At 35.5% G+C, this 17,478-nt stretch overlaps 2 protein-coding genes across 4 annotated transcripts in view; one reads left to right on the forward strand and one right to left on the reverse strand.

Annotated features, from left to right (window-relative positions):
- Nucleotides 1-74: 74 nt before the first annotated feature.
- Nucleotides 75-14,724, reverse strand: LOC124365717. Of its 3 annotated transcripts, none has more exons than XM_046821666.1 (4): nucleotides 14,557-14,724; nucleotides 8,071-8,236; nucleotides 7,080-7,243; nucleotides 75-420 (listed from the first exon to the last, which is right to left on the reverse strand). In XM_046821666.1, the coding sequence occupies exons 2-4, from the start codon at nucleotides 8,234-8,236 to the stop codon at nucleotides 244-246; spliced, it is 507 nt and encodes a 168-aa protein (XP_046677622.1). In that variant the 5' UTR covers nucleotides 14,557-14,724; the 3' UTR covers nucleotides 75-243. The 3 variants fall into 3 exon arrangements, with proteins under 3 accessions (XP_046677622.1, XP_046677621.1, XP_046677619.1); XM_046821665.1 differs by lacking the exon at nucleotides 14,557-14,724 and adding an exon at nucleotides 10,959-11,084; XM_046821663.1 differs by lacking the exon at nucleotides 14,557-14,724 and adding an exon at nucleotides 10,167-10,325.
- Nucleotides 10,507-17,478, forward strand: part of LOC124365716 (Krueppel-like factor 9) — a 56,373-nt gene continuing 49,401 nt past the window's right edge. Inside the window, exon 1 of the mRNA XM_046821662.1 lies at nucleotides 10,507-11,218. Coding sequence (XP_046677618.1) covers nucleotides 10,768-11,218 — 451 coding nt within the window. The 5' untranslated portion in view covers nucleotides 10,507-10,767. The remainder of the gene's footprint in view (nucleotides 11,219-17,478) is intronic.

Raw genomic sequence — 17,478 nt, forward strand, 5'->3', positions numbered from 1 at the left:
GAAACAACCTCTACACAAAATTATAAATACATTGCATAAAAGTTTCATATTGATAAATTGGTTAAAACTGCAACTTATACTGAACAATACATTTTAATGACACAATTTAATTTTTATCACAATAAATTTGAACAATAATGTAATACCTGTCATCAATTAATACTTGCTTTTGTAAGGAAGCAGATCAATTAAAATATTTTCAAGGAGATAATTTATCACAGCAGTTAACATTTAATCTTCAGTTCACTTGGGCTCTTGTGGGTCATCGTCGAGGGTCTCGTCTAGAGGCTTGGTGAACCCAGCATAGCGCCGGAACTGGTGCCCAGATTGTGGCGCTCGGGTGGCACCGGGCAGACTTGGGAACCGCTCACTCCACACGCTGAGGCCTGAGTCACCATACAGGGGGTAGCGGCGATGCAGCTGTATACAGCACATACAATATTACTATTTGATAGTTAGAGACTAATTCGTAGTTTTAACTTAATTAACACGTTCATGATGACGTGTACCCCATCAGATACAAGCGATCTTTCACAACTGCCATTGTGTACCCAATCGGGTACACACCAGACTTTCGTAAAGCGGACCTGATGGGGTGGGTACACATTCATATACATTTAATTTTTGCGTTTTTATTGTTTGCCTGTCTTGGTGGTTTGTTAAATGTGATCTCGCTTTTAAATAAATACAATACTCTATCGTGTACCTCGTTGGGCGCACGATTGCTTAATTTTTAAATTAAAATAATTTTTGAGGTACCCCTTGGGGTACGTAGAAAAACATTGAAAAAACATATTGAAATACATCTTTGTGCACAAAATTATAGAACCTACATACATATTTCGTTATACTTAGACGTTTACTGTAAAAAAATTACGGTTTTTTGCCATTATTACTGAAAATTTGACGGCAAATAAAAAAGTCCAGAAATAAGCTGTCGTCGTGAACGTGTTAACAAGAATTATATATGGTAATTTCTTTCATAAAAATGTCTGTCATAATTTATTATTTTCAGGAATACTTGTATTACTGATTGTAATATTGATCTCAATTTAATCATTGAATTCAATAGGGCCAGATTTGTTCAGTAAAAATTATCTTTAGTTAACCCTTTGGACGCTAGTTTAGGACTGCCAGGTCTTTTTTTACACTTTCAAAGCTTTCCACTTTGCTCTGTAATGACCCTAGTCTTTGTGTAAATTGAATAAGTCTGGAAATAAGTCGTTGTCACGAACGTGTTAACAAGAATTATATATGGTCATTTCTTTCATAAAAATGTCTGTCATAATTTATTATTTTCAGGAATACTTGTATTACTGATTGTAATATTGATCTCAATTTAATCATTGAATTCAATAGGGCCAGATTTGTTCAGTAAAAATTATCTTTAGTTAACCCTTTGGACGCTAGTTTAGGACTGCCAGGTCTTTTTTTACACTTTCAAAGCTTTCCACTTCGCTCTGTAATGACTCTAGTATAGTCTTTGTGTAAATTGAATGATTTTTTTTTGCTTTGTAGCTTTTTAGATTCGTTATTAATGAGCGGAAATTAAAAGTGCATTGTGTATATGTCATTTGATAATTACTTAGTAATAACTATGAAAAAAGATATTTACTTAAAATAATCACTTTAGACCAAAATATCTGTACAAAAATATATTTATATCTATCAAACATATTTTTAATTGATAAAATGGTTACATCTTATACTTATTATGAAATTACAGAACTTCTTTGAAAAATAGATTATTAAGATATTGTTATAATGAGTGTGAAGTATAAAAGAAGAGTAAAATAACTAAATAGAAATAGCTTTAGTGATACCATCTTTAAAACTGATAAAGGTATACCTTATTTACTTTCAAAATAAAATCAAACCACTCGAAACCAACTTTAAAATCTTGTAAATAAAGTTAAAAATAATTTTCCTTGAACGGCTGATTAATCAACTGATTTTTCAACTACAGTTTGATTTTAAAATTATTCATAAGCAATTTCCCAATAGTCTAGATTCTGAATGGTCAGAATATTGTGTAACATTAAACATCAAAATTGTTACTTTTAAGTTAAGTACAAGAAGCTTATAAATTGCACTTAGTCCTGTAAGAACCTTTTTGCTGCTTCCGGAGTGATAGGATATTCGGGATGGGTAAGGTTAGGGAGTAGGGGCGGGGCCGCCTCCTAACGAGATCCATGAGGAAGAATTAGGGCACTACATCTCAAAGTCATCCCGGAAGAAGGGGAGGCCAGCTCTGAACCAGCCTCTCCAGTCAAAGTAGGCAGGGGGTGCCACACCCTTGTTGAGGTTAACAAGAACCTCTGAGGTAAGGGAACAAACCCCATCAACTCCAACTTACACAACTTACATCTTCCACAGTAGACTAGACCTATCGAATTGCCCATGAACCCCAGAATCTCAACATTTGCGGTTAGTGATGTGCCGCTACTGGACATCCATAAGGTTGCCCAGATTAAAGTGACACATCGGTTTTTAATGTGCCCAGTAGTGGGTTCAACTGGAAGGTATAAACCAGCCAGAAGTGATCCCTGCTGGGTACACCAAGGTGGTTGGTAACGGATGAGTCACATTGAGATTATCATTGATTCTATTGAAATAGAAAATCTTAAGAAAGTAATTAGTTTGTGACCTTTAGTTGAAACATGAAATCATGTTTGACAAATTCAAAATTTGTGAAGTGCTGATAGAAAACAAGTACTTTAAACTCTGTTGATACAGAATTATTTAAAAACTGCATCAGATTGGATTCAAATTAACACTGGCCGATAAATGAATGTGATGAAATGAAACAGACGAGAATACTAGCTCAGAATTAGTTACAAAATGATTCTCTCATTTACTCCAAGCAGGCAAATGAACACCCTACTCCTTCAGCTCCATACTTGTTAAAGAAACATGATTCATGAAAGCTGCAATGATCCAATGTGATACAGTCCTACAATGTACATGTCTAGCCATAGTAATAAGTTAATGTGGTAAAATGGCTAGCTAATACCTAAATACATACAGAGGGACTATTAAAGTGCCTATCCAATAAAGTACTCAGATAATACATAAACTGAGATATTCCATACTCTTGTGTAAGCTGGACAATAACATTATAAAATAAAATTTTCAATTTTATAACAAAAAAAGTTTTTTCTTATTTAACTTTTAACAGCAACAGAGTTAGTTTCCCATCATTGCAAACATAGTTTGATTCTCAAACAAATTGGAAATTAATAGGCAACCCTAGTGCTCGACTATTAGTCCAAGAACGAATTTGCATTGTATAAACACACAACCTGGTTGTTCTTGAAATCAATAAAGAGGAATGTTCAAAAGAAGTAAATCATCAGCGGTACTAGTTGTAGTGAAGGTTGAAATGGAAAGGTATAAAAAGGGTTAAAAATATGAAACGATAATTTTTTGCTCGGATAATATTGTTAATATTTTTGTTAGCTTGACACTCTTAAAACCAACAATCAGACTTGTAAATAAAGGTTAATTTAACTGTCAGCTAATCAAATACAGACCCTTTCAGTATCTTTATCTTGTTGACTAATGGTGTTGTAACAACCATAATTGACAGTATAGAAGAAGGAGGACAATTTGTGACTGTGTTATTTCTTGATTACAGCAAGGCCTTCGACTGTTTGGGACACAATCTTATCTCCAAAAAACTTGCAGCCTTGGGAGTAAGAGGCTTAGAAAACAAGTGGTTTGACAGCTACCTAAAAGGAAGATCACAAGTTGTGGAGATTCAGCTAACGAAATCTAGTCTCACTAGTATATTCAGATCACACTCTAAACCAATTACAAGAGGAGTCCCACAGGGATCTGTTCTGGGACCCATTCTGTTCATTCTGTTGACTAACGATCTCGCAGCTCTAATTTAAAACAACAGTACCGGCTGCATAATGTACGCAGACGGATACAACTCTCCTTTTAAGAAATGACTCTGCTGAAGAATTGTATATATCTCTGTTTCTTCTTCACAAAATGCCATTGCCTACAACAAATTAAATGACTTCAAGAGAAATCCTGACATAACTACACAAGTTTACTTTAGGAAGAAAAAATTCCAACCAGCAAGCATCTCCAATATATCAGTGCTTAATCAGACTAAGTTTTTAGGTGCAACTCTAGACAGCAGCCTCACCTGGATAGATCACGTAAACAACATTTGCAGAAAGATCAGTACAGGTATCTACGTTGTTAAACGTATAAAATGAGTTGGCACTCTGGAAGCGGCAAAAGTAGCTTACTATGCATTAGTAGAGTCTCACATTAGGTACAGCCTCGTAATCTGGGTAACCTCGTTAGGGAACCTTAAGAGAGTGCTTGTACTACAAAAGAAGACAGTCAGGACCTTTGCAAACCTCGATCCGCTGCAAAGCTGACGACAGGCCTACCAGACCCTAGGCATACTTACAGTACCTGCACTCTACATCTATGAAGCGATCTTACACGTTGACAAATTACACCTGCAGACTCACATGGACATACACAATTACAATTACCCCACATGCCATGCCTCAAGGCTTACTCTTCCGCAACACAGAACAACCCTCTTTGATAAAACCATCATACATACGCCAAAAATTTAAAAACCTTGTAGACTACCTCCGTAATCTGACAGGCGACAGAGTGAAGAACTCACTTCGAGAATTTCTGCTAAAGTCTACAGTATTGAAGAGTTTCTGGAATCTGCAAATACCAGAACCACATGGCGTTCAACATTTAAACTCTAACTATTATATTATAATAACTTTGTATTATAATCTGACAAACTACTGTTCTTAACGTTCATGTAATAAAAATACTTTGACTTTGACCACTGTCTTTTATTTATTTGTCTAATAATTGGTTTCAGCAGTATCAAGCTAAGAAAAATATAATCTAAAAGCATTATTACTTCTTAATTAAAACACTTTGAATTCCTTGTATTTCAACCTCCACCAAAACTAGCGTAACTGACTATTGATTTCTCTCTTAGAAAAAATTCCTCTATCAATTTCCAGGAAAACCAGGTTGAGTGCTTAAACAGTACAATTTGGATCTCACCTCCTAAAGAATAGTTCTACTTCACCTATGAGTTCTTGTTTTTACTTTTCTCCAAAATTACTAAAAATAGAACAAAAACATTTTTGTGATCTTAATGAATCTCTGAACTGAAAGTCACGCTGACGAGATTCCCATTTAAAAGATGGTTTTAATCTCTGGCCTTCATTGCTATCTTTTACTAATAGCCCATTTAAAAAAAAACTATTTAATAAGTTACCTCTCAACGCCAAAACAATGAGCACTAAGAACTTTAAGAATATGTTAATTAAGTGGCTAAAAGTGAAAGCCTTTTATTCAGTTGAGGAAGTTTATTTAAGTGATTTTAATAACATTGAATGTTGAATTTTAAACTAGTTTTAAAGGAATTTTAATTAGTTGTAAATGTTGAATTTTAAACTGGTTTTAAGGAATTTTAATTAGTTATAAGAAATGTGACAATTGATGTGGCCTAACTCATACCAGCTCTGACATTGTTAATACTTTTAAGTGGGACAACAATAAAGATTCTTGATTTCTTGATTTCTTGATTTCTTGACTTCAAAATCCCAACTGTCAATAATAAAAAAAATGATTTGTTGCAGATCAGAATGCACTAAAATTACTTTGTTCAATTTGGTAAATTTAATTTACGAATTTCAAATCAATCTCAATAGGAAAATCCAAAATAAAATTAAGTTCAATCACTGAGTTTTTTAATTAAAACTTGAGATTGAAACCATCAGTTCAATATTGTTTAATCACTCAATTTATTGATAATTTTTCCTAGACAGATGCATGAATAAAAGCCTGAATTAATATGGAAAATATTTAAGGCCGTGATAATGTATTCAATGAACGAATTAGTGAAATGGGTTTGCGCTGAACATGAGAGAAGGTGAAGGTTGCATCCGGGTATGAGAATGAGCGGAATGGTACTACATTTGCCTTCCTCCAGGGTGGCATCTGACCTTCTCTCACAAAGTAGATTGATGTCTTCTCGGATTATAGGTATGATCACGGGATTGGTCACCTGAGGAAGCATCTTCACAAAGTCGGCATCCTTTGGAAAGATCCGCTCTTTAGAATGTGTGATGAGCAGGATGAAACTGCTGAACACTTGCTCTTTTACTGTCCTACGATAGCAAGGGAGCGGTATGCCATCTTTGGTAGTTTGGACAAGGGTGGTGAATTTCTCCAGGAGGACCTGATAGGTTGTTTTCGACGGTTTGTGGAACTGCTGAAATCATAGACTGGTAGGCCTCATGGTGTGCTTCCGGGGTGCGCAAAAAGCCCTTGAGGCTTAAGTGCATGGCAATAGGCCGCCCCATAGAAAAAGAAGAAGAAGGGTGTAATGTAAGAGCAGTTTACAACCTTGTAACTATCTTGATTTTGAGGATTTTCACCAATACTTTTTAGATCACACACTGGCACTTCATTTCAAAGTAAAACTATTTTGAGGTTTAAATAAAGAGTTTTAATATAAGGGTGTAATGCAGTGGGAACAAGTGCTCGGCTGTCACAGCTGTTCGTTTGTTCCGCTCTCACAAGACTGACTTTAGCGCCCACATCCCCTCTCTCCACTTTTTTACGACTCTGTGCACCAATCAGAAGCGAGATCACCTTATAAGTAGTTGTTTATCTATTTCTCCAGCGATGACTCACTTTTACAATTCCAAAGTGGATCCTATTTTTAGAAATGTATCTGTTTTTACATATTTTGGAACATCGCGTTTATTTAATTTATCATATTTAATTGATTATAGTTTTCTATTTTGCCCTAAAAACCAATATAATGAGTTTAATAATTTTTGATCCAACACAACCCAAATAACTATTGACTACTGATGTTGAAGCGCAGTATTATTAATTGCAAATAGCTTTAATCTCGATATTAATTTGTATGTAATTAGAAGTTGTCCCACCTCTTACAACTAAAAAGGTGGTAAAATCATGAGCAAAACTAGATTTGTGGAAGTAAAAGTGAAAAACCTTTCGTTTAACAGTATCTTAATTGAGCACAAAAATCTGCAAAGTACCTCTGGGTCAGTCTGGATGGGTTTAGCAGTGAAGCCCTCCTTGATGAAGGTCTCCGTGTACTCCGTAGTGGTCACAGGAGGTGCATCTGTTCTCTCCAACTCCTCGGCTACCTCCCTCCTCGTCTGCTCCCACAATGCCTTGCGTAACAGCTGTCGCCTTATCCCTTCAGACACGACACCATAGCAATATATTTTGTAACAATCATGTCAGTGTTTTTACAGTTAGTTAAAACATTATATTATATTAGGCCTCACTCTCAGAAACACCTCTCCAGTTTAAGCATTTATTTCAGAAATTTAGAGTGAATATCCAGACATTCCATATCCTAGTGATAAACATCGGCTAAGCAAAAAATCTTATACTTGGTAGATCTCATCATTCATAGTTTTTTGAAATTGAAACTTCAAAGCAAAAATCTTTAGTAAATGATTTGTTCCAACATGTGAAAGTTACGTAGCTATGGTGAGAAGGTTTGATTCAATGAATCAACCACAGTTGTGTTACATGTAGAAAACTCAGTTGCTCCACCTTGCTTAGAGATTGTGTCTAAAGCACGGTAGTTCACGTGATGAGACAATGAGAATACCTCTTCACCTGGATTGCACTATGTTTTGAAGTCTAGGTGTCTCTGATGTCAAAGTGATATATAGAGTTCATCTTGAGCTTCATCATCGTCGGCTTTTTTTTATCTCTTCAGACAAACATGACTCCAAATTCCAGGAGTCAAGTCTGCGACAGTTCAGGTTCCATATCGCCTTTCAATAATATACATGTGAAGGTACTTGGCCCACTCGCCTTCAGATAAGGAGTACCAGGATGCTTTCCAGACGTGGTGGAATTGTCTCCGCTGGTGTATTGATGCAGAAGGAGATTATGTTGAAGAATTTTTACCATTTGTACTAATCAGATGAATAAATGTTTTTTTTTTAGAAGATGTGCATTACTTTCATAAAGCACTCTGTATAGCTAAACTGAAGTAGTGGTGGTTACCTTCTGTACGAGGCTTGGCGGGCCAGTCAACAGTGAAGGTCTCCCGTGTGGTGGTGGTTACCGAAGGTTGCGGACTCTCAGAGAAGCCAAGGAGCCATGGTCGACTGTCGTTGCCATACCTCGGCTCCCATCTATCATCACCTTCAGTGCCCGTCTTGCCAACCATCTGCCGAATTTATCAGTTCAAGAATTAATATTAGTTTACAAGTTTTCAAATTGTAAGAAAAACGTTATTTTCTTGAGTAAGGATGTTGGAGATATACAGGATTAAATCGAGGAGGGCTCAACAACTAATGAAATGTGTAGTATAAGTGTAACTTAAGCTAAGGATTCAATAAAAAGAAACCTTTCGTTTTTTATTCAGAGATGATCTATCATTTAATGCTAAACATTACTGAACTAATGAAATGTATAGTAGGTGATCAGATGTAGGACAAGTTGCAAAGTTTTTCTGTTCTCTTAGGAGAAGAAGCTTAGAAATTGCACGTAGTCCTAAAAGGACCTTCGCTGCTTCCGAAGTGACTGGATATTTTTCATGGGTAAGATTGGAGGTAGGGGTTGCCTCCTGTCAAGATCCATGAGGAAAGATTTTGGGTATTAACCTTAGTCATATCTCCTTGGAAGATGGGGAAGCCAGCTTTGAACCAACCTCTCCAGTTAAAGCAGACAAGGGGATCAGCCCTTAACAATTTAGGAGCCCCACCAACTCCATTAGTCATCTTCCGCAATAGATTAGACCTATCAATCTGCCCTTGCAATCCAGAATCTCAACATTTGCGGTTAGTGAAATGCCGCTTCTGGACATCCATAAGATTACCCAGATTTGAGTGACACATCAGTTTTTGCTTTACCCAGTATAGACTTAACTGTAAGGTAAAAACCAGCCAGAAGTGAACCCTCCTGGATTATTTGCTAATAATAATTCTAATCTATATTTTTTTAATTTTTAAATCAAGACAAAATAGTTTTTTAATTAAGTATTAAAACCTGTGCTGTAAATAAATCATTTTGTATTTTTTTTGCATTTTGCAGTTTTCTACATTTTATGAAATAAAACTTCTACAAAGACACAACACAATATTTCCTTCACTGAGGAAAATCCTAAAATGACTGCAAAATATGCCAACGTTTGTGCTTTTCGTGATATTTCTTATACTTTTTGAAATACTACGTTATTGAGAGGAAGAAAATAGGATTCCTTGAGCAAAAGTTCCAGTCTATTCAAAATATAAACAATTAAAATAAGATGACTGATTAGAGATAATCGGAAATAAACAATAAACTTATCAACTTAGTACAATTATAACTTTAATTTTGGAAGTAATTTTTTTCATATGTACACAGATTTCGACCATCAGCATTGCTATTACAATGAATAAAGTTTAGTGAGCATCATGCTGAAAACAGTTATTAATAGCAAGTAAATAAAAATATCTCAGTGATGCACAAACATGAATGAATCAGTACAAACATAGGCCTCACTAAAGTCAACACCAATGACATGCTTAAGCTTACGTCTTAGGTTTTTGACATTATATAGTTAATAGTTTGTATTTCATGATAAATTCAACAGCGCAAAAACAGTGACTTTCCCAATAAATCAACAACAAAGTCCAAACTGTAATCCGGATTTGCTGTGTTGACATCAAACACTAATGTTTACACAGCGATGAGTACAAACATACAGATAAGTTTTGTGGATTGCACTCTTCTAAGATATTGTTTGAAATTGAAATTATATGATACATTGTATAATATAGATAATATCAAATTATTTCAATTTTTATTATTTTCAGAAGAGTAAACAACTCTAAAGTAGTATTAATTTTGTAATTTAATATTTTTAATACCGCACAAATTTTAAGATGTTAACTACTTTTATTTTCAAGAACAGACTCAGGGGATAAATAAATTTATAAAATAAATGGAATAATTTTCTTAATAAATATAATAAAAATTAGTTTGTTAAATATGTTTTTCAAATCTATATTTTTAACAGTATTTCAGAAATAGAGCACTATTGGTTAGTTATAAACATTCAAACAATGATACATTTTGTAATTTCTTATTGCAATGTGGAAGTTGTAAGTTATTACCTGGTTTCATTTGATTCTGCTATAAATAAGGTTAATTTTTGGACTAAATGTTTTTTAAACGCCTCCAAAATTAACTGATAACTTTTTCACGTGAGCATACAATTAATTTGACTAAGATTTGTGTCAGAGTTCATCAAACAATCGGGTGACACATTGATCAAACAACAGCTGATTGTCAAAATAAACGGTTTTGTTTCAGTTCGCCGGTTGGCCGTAAGGTAGCAGCACTAGTCGCGGCGAGCTGTACGAGATAAACAGTTACTTAACTGATCTCCCGAGAGATAGCGCTGACGTCGCGATATGCGCAGCCGACCCGGCCGCCCCACCTCACCCCTCGAGCGGAGCACATGGCCCAACATCGTCCCAGAGCAGGCAGTCTCAGTCTGTTTTGATCCTGTCCGCTAGTGGGTGTGTCCATTGATCCGCGGAGATCTAGTGACTCGAGTGTGTGGTCAATAGTGCTGCCTTACAGAAGGACTGTCATCGTTCAACGGGTCGCTTTTGTCCGTCTACGAGCACAAACAAAGCGGATGATCTCGATCGCTGAGGGTGATTTCGTTCCGTCGAAATTTTTGGTTAGGGCCCCACCCACCCCTAGAGGATGGACCAGGACATAAACTACGCCGCGCAATGTCTCCTGGCCATGTTCCACTCGCGAGACGAGAACTATAGACCTCTGGACTTGACGAGACACCCCGTGAAGGAGCGTCAGTTGCCGCAGAGATCAGAACCCACCCCCGGAACGGATCGATCCCGCGGGCCTCCAGTCTACATGGTGGCCAGGATACTCACGGACTTGACGGAGATCAAGCAGGAGCCCGTGCCCAACGTTCCCGACGATGACGAGCTTTACGAGGACGACATCGAGGAGGAGACGGTGGAGGTGGACGTGATATCGCTGGAGGGCGAGAGGACCGTGGGGGCGGAGCCCGCAGTGCTCAGGAAGGTCCAGGAGACCGTGTTCAGGAAGAGTCACAAGTGTGGGCATCCCGGGTGTACCAAGGTGTACGGCAAGAGTTCCCACCTCAAGGCACACCTCCGGACACACACAGGTAGGAGGAGTTGGGCTGCTGCTTCCTAGGAACTGAAAGTGTATTCCTATTTGTATTGCTATTTAAATGTACCGTTATCAGCAATCCACGCGTAATGTTGACAGAACTACAGAACCTTCACGACGTTATATTTACCCTAGTTTGTAGTACAATCTAGTTGTTTACCTAAAATCCTATTTTACAGCTCAGCTGTTCGAATACAATATTTTAAAACAAAACTAATATAGATTTTCCAATACTTCATTACTGTATTCTACTATCTCGTTGTCACGGATATAAACCCATGTGTGTCTAGGCCGCTGACCCCTCCCCCCTTCCACTTAAGTAAACGCAATTTTCAAATGCGTTTTTGGGATTATTAATGTTTTGATATGTTTCAAACACTACTCTCGATGTGGCGGGATCAATGTAGGCTAATTATGTTTAATACGATGAAAGTCAATGAAACACAACAAACTATTTTCTGATACGAACCAAAAACATTCACTTATATTGTGTTAACTGTAGTTTTGGATAGCATGGGCGAAAATTGTGGGTGTAGTCCATTCTATATTTTAGGTACCCGTTTGTTAGCACAAATTTTAGAAATTGTCATTCCCATTTTACCTTATCATAAAAAAATCTGAGATTAGTTGTTATCAATCTCTAAATTACATTTAACAATTATGATTCGTAAAGTTTTAAAAGACTAGGAAAGAAACTTTCAGCTACGGTTCATCGAACCGATCTCGCAGTTTTTGGTACGCTGACATAACGCCAACTGCCGAACAGATGTCAACAATCTACTTAAGTTTACGAGTCACGGTTATTCTGAATCTTGTTATGTGCTCTGAATGATCAGATCATATTATCTAAGGAACTCGAGTAGCGCGGGTGCTTATGCCATTGGTCTCTGCTCTCAAAGGCAATCTTAACCCTTAAAGCGCCGTAAGCGCATATGCGCGCGAGGATCGACTTTGCTCTGAACGCCGTAAGCGCGTAGACGCGCAATATACTTGTTTTTACTATTTTGCACTGTTAGTTCAGAGTTTGTCCGCTATACTGTGAGGGGTGTATGTTACAGTAGTGTAGCGGGGCTGTGCCACATCACGTGACAATCTTTGTGTTTAACGATCGATACTGAACCGGTTTTGTTGAACAGCTGGCAGTTTGGTAGTATTGCTCAACGCCGCAAGCGCATTTATGCGTACGTCACTGCCTCGCCGCGCGCCGGGCAGCTCTTGTGTTCTTCTTCATATCCTGTTGAAGCAGCGCGAATAGTTGATCGTTAAACTACTGTGTAGTTTTATGTGTTATATGATCATCTTTTTATGAAAGTTATATATTTATAAACTTTTGAAATAAACAGTTTCTTGAATGGCGATAAAAGTCTTTTTTCCTCGTAGAAATATTTTTACTTCTTATATTTATAATTATTTATTTTAGCTCTTGTTCCGAAATTCTACATTTATGTTTATTTTTTTATTTAGGCTTGTTTTTACTCCAATAAGTGTTACAATATTTTATTTACTTCTATAAACATCTGAAAACCATTTTTTAATTATTATAAAAAATAACACCCGTTAGAGGACTAAGAATTTGGAAAATATTTGGTTTTCAAATTTTTGGCATGTAAATTTAATTTTTTATTATAACTTTGTATTAAATATGTAATATACTTATTTTCTAGTTCTATTCTAGTACATATAAGCACGCAATGTCATCATTGATATACATAATAATAAAAGGAAACAGTAAGCATTGGGTAAAATTTATAAAGGAGCTGGAACGCTACATCATTTTGGGCAATAAATATGATAAAAGATATTTTTTTGCAGTTTCTGTTTTATTTTGTTACCTAAAAAAAGAAATTAAAATTAGCGTTGAGAAACTCTAATTTTAATTTTTTATAATAAATGAGCGCTAATCCAGAGTTTAGCTGAAACTGTTTGGCGCTTTAAGGGTTAAAAATCTCTTAGTGAATCGAACTATTCATATACAACATTAAATTACAAGAAAGATTAGCATCTTTGGACATTCATCATTCATTTGCTTTGGTCGCTAAACCTGATGCCTCCAAAATTCACTGTGGATTGTGGAAGGTGTGACTGTATTAATAATTAAGAACAATTCCCAAAATACGGTAGACTGTAAAATAGTTTCTAATAATAACTAAATTACTTCAACCACACAAATTCTCGTTCATAAAGCCGCACATAAATGCTGAAATTTATGCAATTGTGGAGTGGCATACTAAAGTAATAATACTTTTATAGTAATAACACTTAATCTTATCAATCCAGGTAGTTACAAGAAGTCATCAATTAAAGCGTCGAGTTATCGAATATTTTGTTAGCCCGAAGTTGTTATCCACGAGTCAATAAGAGCTTCAAGGAAATTACGAGATGCCTACCTAATTAGTCTTGCCTTGAACTATTGACAATTAAATCAATTATCTGATCAGTTCAGCATAACTTAAAAACAAACAATGTACAAGCAAAGGCACATGTACTATATATGGTATAACCAAACTCTAGACAAACTTATATCTTCGTTTACCGTTTGTCTATCTGTAGGTATTTTTTTAATTTCAGAAACCATTAAATATTTTAAAAACTGAAAATTGGTGCAGTTATTTTACTCAGTTAGTGTGTTCAGTTAGTTTCAAATCAAGAGAAAAATTAATATTAGGCTATATTACCATATCACGTTTCAAGATGGTGGGCGGTTAAAGTGTTTAAAACTAAATACCGTAAAAACTAATAAGAATATTAAACTTTATCAGTACTACTCAAAGTTTTTCAAACAAATTACAAACATTTTACACATAAATAATAAAAAAAAACTGTCAATAATAAATATCCCGCTTATCGGCTCCACGTAACCTTCTTGTAAATTAGCTACATGTCCATTGGCAAGAATACAAATTTAAAGAATGTTTTATTCTGCCATCTCATCTCAATAATCTTTACAATATCAATTTCAATTACTTAATAGATCGCTCCCTCCGTCCCTTTCTCTTACCTGTAATGAAGTTCTAACACAGACCTACTATGTTTAGCTAAAGTAACAGTAGCAGTTTTGTATTTTTTTTTTAATACACTGGGTGTGTCACCTGCATAGTTTTGATTTGTTTGCAGACAAAAATTAAGCGAACGATGTACTTAGTTGCTAACCCAAATTGCGTACTTCTATCAGTAACTAGCATCGGCAATCTTTGGTTTGCAACTCCAGTTTAAAACTGGACTGAAGCGTTCCCAATACAAATTTGGGTTTACTTACAGCATTTTTTTTTTTTTTTTAACAAACTACGATAAATAAATAAACATATATATAATACATAAGATGGTTTAACCTACAATTTACGATTTGTTCGTGTGCCGCCACGAAATTACGGAGGAAACATCGACAACGAGGTCCCCGAGCAAGTGAAGTGGGTCAATGATAGGTTACTGCTGGCTAATTACCATTGTTGCATCCATCACTTGTACCAACCTGCCCGCTCTAATATTGGCAACTCTGTTACGTACCACGCCCACGACTGCCAATGCCAATGCCATCTGCGTTTCGCCGTCTTTCGTTCTTTTATTGTCAGCTATTTTGTTCTCGCGCTATTGGCCTCTCGCTCGTTTCACCAAGGACGGAATTAATTGTTTACCAGATAGTTTATCTCTCTTGTTCTGTAATTCACAGCAGCAAGCTTATGCAACATTTCTTCTGAAATGGTTCTAGTTTTAATTTTTGCAGCAAATATACTGTATTTCTACGCCAACATTTACGATATTGCTAAAAGTACTACTGACTTGGTGTACCTAGATAGGGGAATCCCCCTCATTTAAATTTGCTTATTCCTAGTATTAGACTATATTTTACACAAAATGCAGTAAAAGTAACCTACTGTAAACTTTAAAACATTTTGAATTTTAAACCAACTGCTAACATTAATCCTGATGTATTATAAAATGCCAAAGATAACGAAAATGTATTATATGATAGACATTTCAACAATACAAATTAATCAGATATAAGTAAGCACACAATTTAGCGACCAATGTAGTTAAAATACCAGTTAATTTGGTTCGATTACTAGTTTACTTTTATGTTATTTACCTTAACCTACAGAAGTACCTAAATATGGCATTCTTTGAATTTTAAATGCACTAGTACAAATAGTAGTAAAAGTGTTATAAAGCTGTGTTATCCTTCTTCCTTCTATATTTTACTTACACTATATATTGTGCTGTAATAAATATACCACAAGGAAGGGACATTTTCAAGGATGTCTAGATCCTTTAAGAATCTTCAAATAGAAAGTCACGAACTACAATGCCTTTTATTATATTGGACCCGGTTTTTCTTACAATATTAACAATATTTACCTCAATTAAAAAATATAATCTAATAATAATATGGGGTTTAAACACTTTCGGAATTATTTTTTGTAATTGTTGGTTTCATCTAGCTTTTCTACCATTTATGTTCAATAACTCTAAAATTTAAACGGGGAGGCTTCAAAAAGCGGCCATCACTCGTTATTCGATTGCTATTATCGAACAATTCGATATATTATCCAACTTAAAAATCGTACACAATAAGAGTTATAAATTACCGTAACAAGAAGAATCTCGTACATAACAAATTTTAAAACATAAATTGTACCATAACATTACAAAACAACAAAACCAACTATGGCCTAGACTATCAAAGAAACCTTACACTATTTATAACTTGCCCATCTTGATATCAATAAGTAACCGCTTTTGTGAAATGGAGGAACGAATTTTATTCTCCCCATGTGTTGCCAAAATCCAAACCCAAATGTTGAAGCCATTTAAATAAATCTCGTCACTTGGGAGAAATATCTTACGTACGTAATTTCCTCATATTCATCGCCAATTACTACAACTAATAAGTTGAAAAAATTATGTTAAGTGAAATAAATTGTAATATCGAATTATCCTACGGATTAAACCAATTGAACCATTCGATAATAGCAATCGAATAACGAGTGTACCCATTTAAACTCCCATTAACTCGTCGTCAGGTTGAAGTTTCACGGAACTCGAACGCCAAAACATGCTTTCGAAATAAACAACAAACAACTATTAACAAACGACGACTAACAAAATAAGCAACTACAAGATATAGCCTACTGGTGACATAACCTGAAAACAGTGCCGTTCACGTTGAGTGTGTTCAGTGACCTTGATAGCCACCGAAATAGCGAATCAGCTGCCAATAGATAGTGCGACAGTAGCGTGGATAGCTCAAGGCCGCGACTCTGTTTACATTCGAGAGCCTCCTCACTCAAGTGACGCATCTCGGCGGTTTCTTGTTCAAACTTGTTCCCTGCTTCTTCGTGATTCGTGATTTTAGTCTTCCTCTCTCAACCCTATATTTATATTTCGATTATATATCTCGTATTAATTACATTAGTAAGTATCAATATGTGTTTGCGTTTAAAATTTTAAACACACAAATGTTTCCGACTGAATATTCAAATAGTTGTTTTATCTTTTTACATCAACTGAAAGTTACGCAGTATACTATACTGCATTATGTAGAAAGGACGCATTTTCAACAACGAGTCTTGACAGAACTGTTCTGTTAAAAGTTGCCATAAATTGTTGTTTAGGATTTCTACGTTCTGTATAGGCTGTAGAGTTGGAGATAGTGGAATTTGTAAACCTTCCACAATATGACATTTGAACAAGAACGTAGCCAGGAAAGAATTTGGGGAGAGTCCAGACAACTGATATTTTCTCGTAGTGGACAGAGAGTAAGTCCCCATTTGTTCATTAAAAGGTTCTTGACCCGTTTATTTGTTGAGAACGATCTTTCAACAGTACATGTCAGTAATACTGAATTATTTAAAATAATAATAATAGTTTGATAAAAAATTAAAAGAAATACAAATTTGAGGGGCGGGGTCTGGCCCCTTAGACTCTCTCACTGGCTACGGCCGTGTAATTTGAATATTAAAAAAGAGACCCTAGCGTTAAAGTGTAGTGTTTTTATTTATTTATTTCCTTTCACCGACAACACCATTAATTTGTGTACAAATTAAATACAATAATGTGAAGGCTTCGTTATCAAGATGGCTACAAATAACATATTACGTACTATAGATAATAAAAATAGAACAAATAACGATAATACATTCCAAAAAACTAGGAAAAAAACAAAATTTTCAAACACAACAGCACGGTTTCTGGCTATAAACACTTCTCAATATTGAGAAATGAAAGACTTAGCTTGAAGGTAGCTTTGGTGTAGGTTAT

The sequence above is a fragment of the Homalodisca vitripennis genome, chromosome 7 (assembly GCF_021130785.1).
Source record: "Homalodisca vitripennis isolate AUS2020 chromosome 7, UT_GWSS_2.1, whole genome shotgun sequence".
Lineage (NCBI taxonomy): Eukaryota > Metazoa > Arthropoda > Insecta > Hemiptera > Cicadellidae > Homalodisca > Homalodisca vitripennis.

Bases quoted from the DNA above. Each gene is read 5' to 3' on its own strand.
- LOC124365717 (XM_046821666.1), bottom strand. From the start codon at position 8,236: ATGGTTGGCAAGACGGGCACTGAAGGTGATGATAGATGGGAGCCGAGG. The intron at 7,244-8,070 runs GTAACCACCACT...TCGTGTCTGAAG, and splicing joins CGCCAAGCCTCGTACAGAAG to GGATAAGGCGACAGCTGTTA. The intron at 421-7,079 runs GTACTTTGCAGA...TGCTGTATACAG, and splicing joins CCATCCAGACTGACCCAGAG to CTGCATCGCCGCTACCCCCT.